This window comes from Pelodiscus sinensis, chromosome 1, assembly GCF_052426305.1.
Source record: "Pelodiscus sinensis isolate ZL-2025 chromosome 1, ASM5242630v1, whole genome shotgun sequence".
Taxonomy (NCBI): Eukaryota; Metazoa; Chordata; order Testudines; family Trionychidae; genus Pelodiscus; species Pelodiscus sinensis.
In genome coordinates, this window is record NC_143052.1 from 131,938,400 (window position 1) to 131,952,073 (window position 13,674).

General features: G+C 39.9%; 1 protein-coding gene across 11 annotated transcripts in view; it reads left to right on the plus strand.

Annotated features, from left to right (window-relative positions):
• The window catches only part of CCDC91 (coiled-coil domain containing 91), a 518,367-nt gene that overhangs the window by 89,362 nt on the left and 415,331 nt on the right, over positions 1-13,674 (plus strand). For all 11 annotated transcript variants that reach the window (XM_089771336.1, XM_089771314.1, XM_075901346.2 and 8 more), the window contains one exon: positions 354-458. In XM_089771336.1, coding sequence (XP_089627462.1) covers positions 354-458 — 105 coding nt within the window. The remainder of the gene's footprint in view (positions 1-353; positions 459-13,674) is intronic.

The following is a 13,674-nucleotide window of genomic DNA, read 5'->3' on the forward strand; positions in this document are numbered from 1 at the left end:
TATCGACTAATTGAATAGTCAATGGAAATTCCATCGACTATTTGATTAATCTAATTTTAACATCTCTAACTACTACTGAACATGTTCTTGTTCATTTTTGGGAGGTGCTTAATGTGACCTGCAAGTCTCTGCATCAATTGGCAGAGGGGGGCATAAGGGGTACAGGGAATCCCAAGTCTGTGACATGTATGCTAATTTGCCTGAGTGGCATTTGGAGTCTTATGAGATCTGAAATATAGTCTGTTTTTTAGCCAGTGTCCTAAAACCATCAGAAATATAGTTAGCATGGAATAATTTCCTGAAGACTGTACCCACATTTATGAGAAATTTTGTGCAACTTTTTCTATTGTTAGGAGTTAGAAGATTTGATGGAAAGGCATTGTGTCCTACAAACAGATTTCTTGAAAGAAAAGGAAAGTGAATTCATCTCACATCAAGATCACTACAAAAAGCTTCAGGTAATTCTGCTTCTTTTTCTCTCATTGTCCTTCTTTCAAAGATCACGTGTAGTGTATATTTTATATTCCATAAATCTTATATGTACGTGTCCAGGGGCCTGATCAAAGTTCTGTGAGAGAATTTTGATTTATTTTTATGGCCTTTTGGATCAGGCCTGATATTCTGTACTGGTAGGGGGATAGTTTTAATGACCTCACTTCTTTGAACTTAAATGGGTGTACTGGATCAGCTACACCCTAATTTACAATTCTAAGTAAACCCACCTTACCAGAGACTGGAAGAATATTATGTTCCATTTTGTGTGTGTGTGTGTGTGTGTGTGTGTGTGTGTGTGTGTGTGTGTGTGTTATAGCTATTTGATTTCACATATTATAGCGTGTCTATGAATGATTATGTTTAAAGAAGTTAGCTGACTTAAATAGAAACTAGAATAGTTTGAGCTTTGTGTCAGAATCATGTTGATAAAAAATAAGTGCAATTGGGTAATTGTTAGAAAACAGAATAAAAATAATTTTCATCATATCATCAGCATTAAGCCATTGCAATAGATAAATGTCCAAATCCCCTTACACCAGCAAGAAAAGTTAATCTTTCATTTTAAAAGTTTTCAATATAATTTAGTTACTTTAGAAGAGATTTAAAAAACAAAAGCCTTTCAAAAAATTTTCATGATGCTCCAACATGACTTGACTTTTGACATTCCTAAATGTCAATTGTGTTATGTTGTTTTCCATTGTATTTAAGGTTGGCTGCAATAAAATATATCCTTCATCAGGTAGGATTGAATTCTTGACTGCTCTACCTTCAAGCCTTATGGTGATTTTTTTTTTTAACCTTTCAGTGCAACCAGCCTACTTAAGTCAGGAATATTTGCATAATGACAGAACTCATTAAACTGGGTCAATTTGCTAACTACATTTTAAAAATAAAGTTTGCTTAAAATCCTTTCTTACTTACAAAGTCATAGTTTATATTGATTATAGGGTTAATCACTACACTGTTCATAAACCCAGACATCTGAATTACTAGGTTTAGTTTTCTAATACTTTGAGAGAGGCTTTCCTTTGATGCATGAATAGTGTTTAGGAAAAGGCTCAGGCTGACAAAAATTGGAGTGTCCATGTGGTACTTTTTCACTGAGTCTGATTCTATGGCTTTCAAGAATGCCAAATGAAAAGGTCAGAGCCTTTATCTTACTTTGAAAAAAGACTCATGTACTTCCTCTTTCCCTCTTCTGTTGTCTTGAGGGTATAGTCTGAATGAAATCAGAAAAGAGAATTGAGTCATACTTTTAGGAGTGGACAGCTAAAATTACTTCCATGAAATTTAAGTATTGGATTCTTTCTGTTAGTACAGCTATTAATGCCGGTTCCTTTTGTCTTCCTCCTTTGGCTTCTTAGCACTTAAGTCAACACCTGTGGCCACACACTAAGTAAACTTGGCCACTGCAAAGTACAGATGTCCAGCTTGCCAACAATTCTTTTTCCAGCAGAAACAGCTGGTTATTAGACTGTTGACTTGTGTAGCTTAAGAACAGACTGTATCAGAGACTATATAATATCCTTGGGAGATTCAGACTAAGCCTATAATGACTGATCCTGTCTTCCCAAACCGTAGTTTTCATATTTACCTCCTCTTATATGAAGTTTGTTTATTCTAATGCAGAAGTGGGGAACGTAAGGCCCGTGTGCCAAATCTGACCCATGAGGCTCCCACCCCCGGCATTGGGGAGCCCACACTGGCGCTCCACCTTCCCTGCCACCTTACACAGGACTGGAGCACACAAAATCTACTAGCGCTTTGGTGTAAGAGGGAGTGCCTTTCTCCTCTGTTGAAAGCCAAGTTAGTGAGGTGTTTTTTTTTCTTCTCACTTGTGTGCAGCCCCCAACTGATTTTCTGTGGCTCCCAACCCAAAAAAGGTTCCCCACCCCATTGTAATATTTGAATATAATAGATAATGCAAGCATATCTCAGGATCCTTAGAGAAGGTTATTTTATAGAAATGCGTTGTTTTAGATGACCGTATATAGTTGTTTTATAAACATACATTATCTCACCCATACCTCAGTGCCTTTCTTACACTGAATACTGCCACCCACAATCCCATATGGTATTTATAAAAAAAATAGTGTATTCAATATTTGTAACATAAAGAATCCTCAAGATGATTCCATTTATCTTCAGTGGAGAACTAGTGATGGACAAAGTTGTTGGGAAGTGATAGATTGAAACTGCAGACCAAACTTTGAAACAATGTAAAATATGTAATATTTATATAATAGTTTAGCCCAGGACATGTTTGGACAAGCAGACTGTCACTTTACTGCCAGCAGCTACCTGTGCCTGAGACCACATACATGAGCATTGAGAGATACATCATATAAATTCAAAGAATAAATAAAAGATAAGTCTCTTGTTTTACAAGGCATGCAGGTAAATCAAAGAAGTGTAATATCTTCTGTCTCATATCTTCTGTCTTAACACAGTAGATCATTTAAACAACCTTAATGATGATATTCCTTTTGAACGGAAGGAATTTATAAGTTTTCACCATTCTAGTTCTTTTTTCTGGTAGCAGTTGTCTGCCGTCCAGGTCTCTGAGATCTGTGCTTTTACAGTCTTCTACTTTTAGTTTTCCATAAAAAAACAAAACAGTTCTACGTATCGTCCAATCCACTGCTAACATATACTCTGCAGAATATGTGATTCAAGATATTGTACTCCTTTCTTCCCTTATATATCTTTCAATCTGGAAAGAATTACTTTTGTTTCTGTGCCATAGTTGTATTCAAATACAATTTCATGACTATGTGTTCTAGTAAGGTATGTCTACACAGCAGCGTTATTTCAAAATCACTGGTGTTATTCTGAAATAACATAGTGTGCTTCTACACTAGAAGCCTTTATTTCAAAATAATGTTGCGCTGAAGGACTTCTTACTCTTATTCATGGTAACTCTCATTTTACAAGCAGTAAGGGAAGTCAAAGGGAGAGTATTCTTCCTTCGATTTCCTGCTATTTAGACAGCACCAAAAGCCGAAATATCTGTTTTAAATTAAACTCCACTGAAGTTGATGTAGCTGAAGTTGTGTAGCTTATTCTGACTTTAGCCCTGTTGTGGAGACTTACCTTAAATGGATTAGTGTGTGTGTGTGTGTTGCTGGGATAAAAGCCATTTAGGGCTTCTATGATCCCTCAGAGAACTGCCCCTCCCCAACTACGAAGCCGGTTAGTCTTCTCATGAACACATAAATATGAAGAAGCTGAGATGAAGTTTATAATGTTGAACCATAGAAATATTTATTTGGGATAGCTAGAACTACAGTTCAGAAATTGTATGCTTTAATACCAGCATTTGACTTAACAGATGATAATGCAGTGCTGTACTATCTGTAAAAGAGGGAAATAAATGTTTTTCAGACAGGTGTTTCTCTAAAAAGTCAAATGTGAGCAGAGCATGTGGTATTCTCACATCCTTAATGTTCTTTCCACATATTTCAAAACAACCATAAAAGAGCAGAGCAGAACATTCATAAATTGAATGGACGAATTGCTTTTAATTGATATTATATACTTTATCCAATATTAAATGTAAATTTATGGTTGAGATTTCACACACACAAGCTAGTAACTTCAGTTATGATTTCCACTTGAATATTTGTAATATTTAAAGATATGGCTCAACATATTGTAAGTTCAACTTCTTTGCATATGAAGTGTGTCCAGGTTACAATTGCTGTGGGGACTGTAGCTTTGAGTTTCCTGACTTTTCTGTATGCAACTTCTCACCATAAAATTGCACTAATGCAGTTTTATCCATATCATTTCCTTAGTTACTCAAAGAGAAAGAAAACTAGCAGGTGCCAATATTTGTGCCTGATTTTCTGATCAAACAGTCACCTGTGTATTCATCTCAAATGTCTCATGCTCTGTGTTTGTGCCCCTGAATGCCCTGTGTTGGACCTTTTCTAATGACTTTATGGATACACATATCTGCCTTTGCAAACAAAAATGTTTGGAGAAAATAAAACTGACATATTTTGAATTGATATATTGTAGAACTGAATACTAACTAGAACTGAATACTAACTAAGTTTTCCAGCTCTGCATTCTGTGGTAAGCAGCTATGTCTAATAAGGATAGGTATTACAGTGATACTGAAGGAAACAGTACTTTATTAATAGGTGACAGTCACATATTAAAAGCACAATAGACAGGCAACATTTAATTTGAGAGAGAAAAAGTTGCATTTTATGTATTATTGTAAAACTATATTCCAAAACTCTGAAGTGGAAACAAATCCTTTTAATGCATTCTTTGATATGACTTCTTATGTTTGGTCTTTTGCAAACAACATGATGATCGTTGACTAAAATCTGGATAGTTATTATGCTTTTTTTTTAAAAACATTTTACCACACGTACTTATTTAAAGTGATGTAGCTTCTCTGTTGGAAAATTCTACTTGCAACAATACAAATTGTCTCCATTACCAAATCTTTTAGAAGTTAAGTAGTTCCCTCTTCCCACCCAGAAAAATACAATTCATGTGGGATGATGTTTCCTTTTAAACACAATTTCAAGATTTTTCTTTTGGCAGCCTGCTTAAAAAAAAATTAAAAACAATGCATATTTTTGTTTTTGAAACCCCTGACCCAACCTTGTTCTCGTTTTTTTTCTCCTTTTGTTTAGGGAATGTCTTTGCAACTTACTTACTTCCAAAGTTGATTTCATTCTGCTTGTTTGTTAACATTATTCCAATTGCGGTAATAGTCATGAGCAAAAATGATTTCACTTTGATAACATTCAGGATGAAAATCTATTGTTTTTCCTCTTTGTGTGAATTGTGTAAAATGGAGGGTCATCAGAGGTCAGATAGACAGCATGATCTCATATTGTTTTATAGGTATAAGACTAAAATGAAACTGATGCTACAGAGACACACATTTTCAATGCAACATATAATGAGTGTTTGAGTTACACAAGATCCATTATCATTAATGGGGCTTGTATCTAATTTCCTGGGTATTTAACAAAAGATTTAATGTAAATTAGGATTGAAGTGGGCGACAACTTCTAGGAATACTGTTTTACTAGATGTTAAAGGACAAGAATGCCCGTTAAACTCTCTGATGATGCCCGTTACCCACAAAAGCTCGCTAGGTACTACAGAACTACTGGTTACATTTTCTCAATTCTGATCATAGAGCATATAAAACTGCGAGAAAAGAAATATATAATTGAAAATAATTAACTCTGAATTTTTTGGTGAGGGTCATGCCTGTATAATCTTTGAGGCATATTGATTTGCTTTTGTTTTTACTCTGATCAGTATCACTTAGTTATGCCATTTATGGCTGAATTTCTAAATTGTATTTTTTAAAGGAATTAAACAATGCAACTATTTTCTGGATTTGTTAAATCAATCATATGATTCTAATCTGACCTGTTGGGAATGATATGCAAAGCATTTCAAACAGAATATCTTTCAGTATGCAGTTAGGGAATGTTCATGACACTCTACTTCAGGAGATAATTCACTTGTACTGTTAAATGTATGGCTAAGACCCCCTGCCAGTAGGCTTGTACTGTTGTTTTATTGTTATTTTTTTTCTACTTGTTCAGGAGTATAATCAATTTTATGTTTTCAAATATTATTTGTTTGCTGAATGAGTCTTCCAGGGAATTTTTTTATATGCTTATGCACCATATGTCCTTTTAATATTTAGCTCTGGGGAAGTATCTGATCCAAAGAAAGACACCTGTAATGTGATGTTCAGTCTTTTCTTTTATCTAAAACTGTAGGGATATTTAATTTCATATTTAGTCCATTTAGCATTGGAAGCAGATATGTACATAAAAATACAAAAATATAATTCTGGGTATGCAATAAGTATTGTAATAGGTATAGTGCCAAAATCACACACAAGTTTAATATTTTGTTTATGAAACTAACTAGTCGGGAACAAACTTGTACATTAGAGAAGTCTCTGTCATGCGCATCTGGTTATGTGGTGAGGCTGTTCCTTAGATAATTCTAATTTATTTATTTGTTGATGGATTTTATAGTTTTTCCCCTCAGATAAACAGATTTTCACTGGAGAAATTTTGAAGATGTGATGATAAATAATGAGACTTAATAAGCATGTGTTTTTACTTCCCAGCAGAGTAGAACTGGTATGGTGTTGTGGTTTTTATCATATACTCATGACATTTTATTTTCTTTATAGATTCAAAATTTAGGATGCCCTGATCTTTGGTTACTATATGGCTTATGTTGAATGAAGATAATTAAAAATGACATGGTCACTTGTCTAACATATAAATCTTATTGTACCTGTAGGCACCTGAAACACTAGTGAGCTGTAGCCTATGAAGTGTTAATAAAAAAGCTGAGGAAAAGTTACCATTTTTTTTAGGATTTCCATTTCCTCATGTAATGCAAGGCAAACCAAACCATGCATTTCTCAACATACTCACTTTTTAAAACTGTGAGACAAAACTCTGAGTTCCTCTGTGAAGGTTTTATTGTGGATTTGCAAGAGGCATAAGGGATCTGTCGAAAAAGGCTTTCTTTCTCAACAGATGCCACGCTAGACTGCTGCTTTTTGCTGACAAAGTGCTGAGTTGGCAAAATCCGGTGGCTATTTTTATGCAAATTAGGCACAGAAGATTTAAATGCCTGCCTCATTTGCAATGTTGACCTGCCTAATCTGCATCCTAATCTGCATCCTAATGTTGACCTGCCTAATCTGCAACAGAGGGATGCAGTCTTGACATACTCTTATGTAGTGGCCAATTGCGGAAGAATTTGTATCTGGTAGGGATGGTGAGACCTGCATTCTCCCCCCCCCCCCCTTTCCTTTTCCCTATATCTGATGAACCAGAAGCAAGTCTTTGGGAACATACACCATTTAAGACAAGCATTGTTGCCAGTGTAGCAAGAACAAGTATGGAGATAAGGGTAAAGGGCAAGAACGCATAAACAATTCTGTTTACCCTAACATACTGATCACGTAAACAGGGCCAAAGAACAAGAAGATCCAGATCAGAACCAGATAGATAACTAACAGCTAAGCCCTACATCAGCATAATAAGTAAACCCTGGAAATGTCCAAACTGCCAAACAAGGCAGGAAAACTGTATTTAAGGCTGCCTCAGAGCCTAACAAATCGGACTTCACCGATGGGCTTTGGGTACCGGTGCCTCGGAAGCTGAAACAACCTCCCACTTCATCCGCAGCCTACCCAGAGTCCCAGGCTTGCAGGAAGGGACGTAAGATATGCCGCGTCTTTGTTATATTGTTCTTCCATTTATGGGGCACAGCTGTTAGCTGTCAAGAAATAAACTGTTTGTGTTTGACAGATACCTGTGTAGCGTACTTTGTACTTTCGGAACCCAGTGTCGGACCTGAGACTTACTTTTGCCGACTACACCTTAATGCACACTGTCACAGCATTCATTCCCTATGTACATTCACGAAATATTTGTGAAACAACTTGAAAAAAATGAGTAGTCATGTGGCACCTAAGAGATTAACAAAAATATGTGTATAGTATCATGAGCTTTCATGGGCAAAACCCACTTCTTCAGATGAGATGATTCTTTTTTTGGTTACTTATCAAGTCCACTGCTTAAGAGCACAGAAAATCTTAGACCAGAATTGTGATATCCTCTGCATTTAGATCCACCAGTTGGCTGCATAGCCATCAACACATATATTCCGTGAATTGTATGGATTGATAATCTAATCTTAGGCAGTACTAAATCCTTTGTTTTGGCAGAAGTCTTGTCAATGCTGTAGTTTTGAAGGTAAGATAGAGGAGATAATTGGATACTATATGCCTTGTTTTAGATGTGCCACCGTTATGAAAATCCCATTGTCTTGAATCTGTGAATCTGAACACAAAATAGGACAATATATCTGGGCTTAACTGAAAATGTCCTTTCTGCAAGTAGTAAAATCCACAGAAGTCCTTTTTTGAGCCAAAAGAATCATCCAGCAGAGATGAAAATGGACCTCCAAGGATGGTGGGTTATGGTGTTTAGGTGGAATTTAGCATGACTAATGCTTCCCCCAAACTCTAAATCAGGGGTGGGGTATATCAGGCCTGGGGGGGGGGGCCAGATGCAGCCCTTGGCTTACCTGGATACAACTCCCAAAGCTCAGCCCCTCCCCACCAGCACTGGGAAGCCCATGCTGGTGCTTCAGCCCCCCTGCTGCAACCTGGGGAATGGAGTATACAAAATCTATTAGGCTGGGCCCCCCTAGACTCTGGTGTGCGAGGGGAATGTGGAGAGTGTCTTTCTCCTCAGTCAGGGGCCACAGTGAGGGTTTTTTTCTGCTTCTCGCTTGTGTGTAGTCCCCAACTGAGTTTTCTGTGTGTCAGTGGCCCCCAATCCAAAAAATGTTCACCACTTTGCTATAAATAGACTGAAATACCAATTGTTAATATTTTCTGGACCTTATTTTTCAAAGAAAAGACATTTATAAGCATGGATAACATTTTGTATTCTGTCAGTCTAATCTTCATGTAAGAGTGGTTCTTTTCCGAATCTCTTAAAAAGATACAGAAAAAAAAGAGTACCTATAATTTTATAGCTGGTATATCAAAATCAGTTTAGGCCATGGGGATCTGTCTATACTGTAGCACCAATTTGTTTTACAGTTGATTCAGCTGATTTTCAAACAAAAACCAGAATTTTGTAGGAAAATTTTTCATATTGTAAGCCAGACTGGAGAGCTGGTGAAATGTACAGCTGACAAATAACGTGATTCTTTGAGTGCTTGCTCATGTCTATTCAACATAGGTGTGTGTGCTCACCACATGCACTGGTGCCTGAAGATTTTCCCTAAGCAATACCCATTGGTGCAGGGGTCTCAGTGCCTCCTTAGAGTGGCGTGCATATGCTGCGCTATGTGGGGCTCTCCTCAGCCACTCCCTCCTCAATTCCTTTTGGCCACCAGTGAGGGAGCTAGGAACAGTGTAGTCCAACGGTTAGTTGTAGTTAGTTTTCCTTATTGTGTTGTAGATAGTTATCTTTCCTAGTGAAGTACCTGTAAATAGTTCTAACAACACTTCAATTGTTCCAGTTGGAGACTTGCCCTGGCAATTGGGCATTCCCCACTTCCAGGACTTCAAAGCCTGCACTGCGTGCCAGCTTGTGCCACCTGCCTCTGGCCTAAGCCAATCAGCGATCCACATGTGAACTGCCTTTGCTCTCTGAGAGAAGGGCACGTCAGGCAAGTGCTTGTGGCAGAGCTCTGATTGTGCTTGTGGGTCCTGTACTTCTGGCAGATAGTGTTCAGTCTCAGAGGCTTGCTGTGACCCTCTATATCGGGGGAGGGCAATAATTTTTAAAGGGGGCCACTTCACAGATTTCAGAAGTGTCCAAGGGCTGACCCAGAAGGTGTGGGGAATTGGGCGGAAGGGGCAGGGCCTTGGGTGGAAGGGGCAGTCCAAGTGCTATAAAAAGATGCCAATATGTGTTTTACCCCACAGAGTAATTACATTTTAATAATAGTTAACTGCATATAGCATTATCTAAAGATTATCAGAGAAGGCAAAACTTGTAAAATTTGTAATAATAACACTAACATTTTGAGAACACTTGTAACATTTGTAATAACAACAACACTAACGCTAAACTTCTAGTTACATCAGTGGTGGTCAGTATCCAACCTGCAAAGCGGACACTGTTCACCAGGGTTAGACCCGGCAGGCCACCAATGCTTTATTTACATGCACTTCCATTGGTACAGCTGCTTGAACCTCCCATTCACTGTGGAGCACCATCTCCAGCCAATGGGCGCTGCTTGAATTGGGACACCACCTCCTACAGCTCACATGGACTAGGAATGGTGATCCACAGTCAACAGGAGCATTAAATGGCCATATCTGCAGAGGCACATCTTAATTATTGCTCACCTGAGTTTAATGCAGCTTACATGTGTTAAATTTAAATATCAAAGAAAAATGCAACTCAGTGTGAAGAAAAGTCTATGCTGGGCACTAACAAGGAAAGTAAAGTCAGGTGTCATTTCTGATGTTGCAATGCGGAGCACTACTGCACGGTGGTCATCAGTGAAAGAAGATCTGTTCTTAGATTTATTGAATTTCATCACAGAAAATGTCTGCTCGCAGATGTAACTAGATTCGAACAATACAAGCATCTTTTGAGCATGAGCCTTGACCTTGGGAAAGCTTTGTTCATTGAGAGATGCATAAAATTCCAGAAGTGGTGTTGATTTGAATTGCTCTGCAAGCAAGGCATCACTCTGTAAGTCAATAAACTCAATTTGGAGGTTGCTTGGAGCACTGTCTACCACATATACGAAAGCAGAGGAGAACAAAGCTATGCCCCCCACTTCTAACCTATTGCCTGTAAGCTGCCTGGCAGGAACAAGCCCTTTGATTGGAAGTAGTTGAAAGGGCTCATGCCTCCGGGCAGCTTCCAGGCAACTGGTCAGTGGGGCAGAGCTGTGAGCTCTTTTCAATTGCTTCTGTTTAAAAGGCTTGCGCCTGCCAGGTGACTGCCAGGCAGTGTAGCCACCCAGCAGGCGAGCCCTTTAAATAGAAGCAGTTGAAAGGACTCGCATCTCTGGCTTCCTAACAACTCGTTAGAGGCAGGGTGAGCTGTGAGCCCTTTTAAGTGCTTTTATTTAAAGGGCTGGTGCCTTCCCTGTGCCTGAGAGGCACCCCGTTGCCTAGCAGCCCAGGGAACACAAGAGCCCTTTAAATAGAAACAGCTGAAAGGGATCACAGTCCAGCAAGGCACTAGAGGCAGGGGGAGCTGGGAGCTCACTCAGCTGTTTCTATTTAAAGGGCTGGTGCCTTCCCCAGGCCTGCTAGACTACATGTTGCCTAACAGCCTGGGGAACAGGAGAGCCCTTTAAATACAAACAGCTCAAAGAGATCCTGCATCTCGGGCAATGCGCTAGAGACATGGGGAGCTGCAAGCCCTTTCAGGTGTTCCTATTTAAAGGGCTTGTGCCTTCCCTGCAGGTGCTAGGCAAGGCACAAGCCATTTAAATAGAAAGTTTGAAGGCTCTTGCCCCTCTCCTGTTCTGATCCAAAGAACTAGGGAGCAGGGCCTGAAATTGCCTCGCAGGCCAGATCAAAGCCCTAGGTGGGCCAGATCCGGCCCACTGAGAGGCTTTTGCTCACCTTTGCTCTACATGGCCTTCTCTTATTCTAGAGACAAGGGTCACAGCCTACTGAACCTCCAGCCCAGTCATCGTCCCTGGCACTGGAGGTTCAAGTCCCCTCCATGCCGGACGCCTTGCACAGGATATTATGACCATGCTGGTATTGCCACTCCCAGCACTTGTTCGACCTCAGCATAGAGGAAAGCCACATCGAGTACCACACAGTCCTGCTTGCCTTCCCAATCATAGAGAAGAGAATGTCTTAGCCAGCAAACTCAGAGAGAGATTGACCTGGGCAAGACACAAGATCTTCAAGATCGCCAATTTTGGCGCACAGAGCTATGGAGGTGTGCACTCCCTCGACATTGGCAGCATCAAAGGGAAAAATTGATCCCTTTGTTATGCTTATAAGAAGTACACCGGATCTTTTTCAGGGGGATAAGGCAACATGCCACATTTATTGACAATATAAGAGCATGCGTGCACGCACACACGCGCACACACACACACACACCCACCTCTCCTGATGGAATAATTACCAGTGTGTTCCTTAGCCCAACCTATAGGCCAGATAGGTCAGGTGCGAGGTAGGAGCCGAGTTCATGTCAGTCCGGACTGATGCCCCTCCTGGTCTTGATCTTAGCAGGACAGAACCCGAAGAATCATACAAGACTTTCATTCCATATAAGTGTGCATTTTTGCCTTGTCAGGCCTTAATCAGTCATTCACAATCAGTCCTCCTACGACTTGGGAAGAAGTTGTTCTCACAGTCATCTGATATCAGTATGCTGATGATCCCTCAGGGGTGTTGTCTTTCTGGTGAAAGTTGTGATTGGTTCTCAATCAAAGGGTGCTTGCCTCTAGCTTCAGTGTTCGTCAGTCTGCCAGGGTAATTTGCATCTTCTGAGTAATTTCACTTATTTGATAATTATTTGGTGTTTCAGCCCTTCCTCTGACCATTTGAGCTTACAGTGGCCTTCACACTTATCTTTCCTAAAACATTCTCTCTCTCATTCACACAAACAATACCTTTACAGAATTGCAATATGGAACAAAGGGTACTTCTAGTCAAAGTTACAAAGTCTTCTGAAATTAAACTTCTTTCTGTTTACTACAAGGCCTTATCTAACATTAACATCACTATGTATTACAGTATTCCATCCCTTTACTTTAACATGCTAACATCAAACAAAGCTGGAGCTAAGTTAAAGCTGCCTGGCCCTGTGTGAGGCCTACATCTTGTATTTAAGTTTAATCCAATCCTTTTGCTATAACATATATTTATTACTACTGACTTATTAGTTACAAAATTCCATTCCCATGCTGCACCCTTACTTGCTGCACCACTCGAGGTCCTTGTGGCCTGGGCACCACTCACCACACCGGAGGTACTCACACCTTACCAGTTTTGCTCAGCCTTGTGGCACTGATGCTCACCTCAATACCATCGGTTGCCACACCCAACGAGACAGTCCATGGAGCTCCGGAGTTCCCGATGGGTCGCACACCCTTCACGGTTACTGAGGTCACTGTAATAGGCATAGTCTTCCCCAGATTCCGGTACCGAGGCTCATGAATGAGGCGGAACTTGAAGTACCATTGGTACCATGCTCACCATTATTCAGCGCTGATGGAATGCCACACTCCAGATATTCGCTATTCTCCTTGACGCAAATCTCACAGAAATCTCCCAGATTCAGTGAGGATGAGGAGGAACAGTCCAAGGGATGAAATGGAGTCCCTCCACTGGTGGGAGTGCAAAACCAGCAAATGCGGACATGGCAGATGACACAGTGGATGGCTCCACCAATCCCACCACCGTGGGCATATTGGGATCCTTGGGCACCTTATAGAACCCAATAATTCCAAAACAATATACCAGTCCCAGAGACACAGTCAGCTGACATGAACACTTGGAGGAGTACTGGCTGGGACCAAACTGACCATGACAGTGAATCGTCCATGGAGGAGGCCATCCGGGATTCCTCTATCCCACACAACACCTCCTACTCCAGAACTGAAGAACACTGTCTCCCCACGTCACCACTGAAAGGGGACAACTACAGG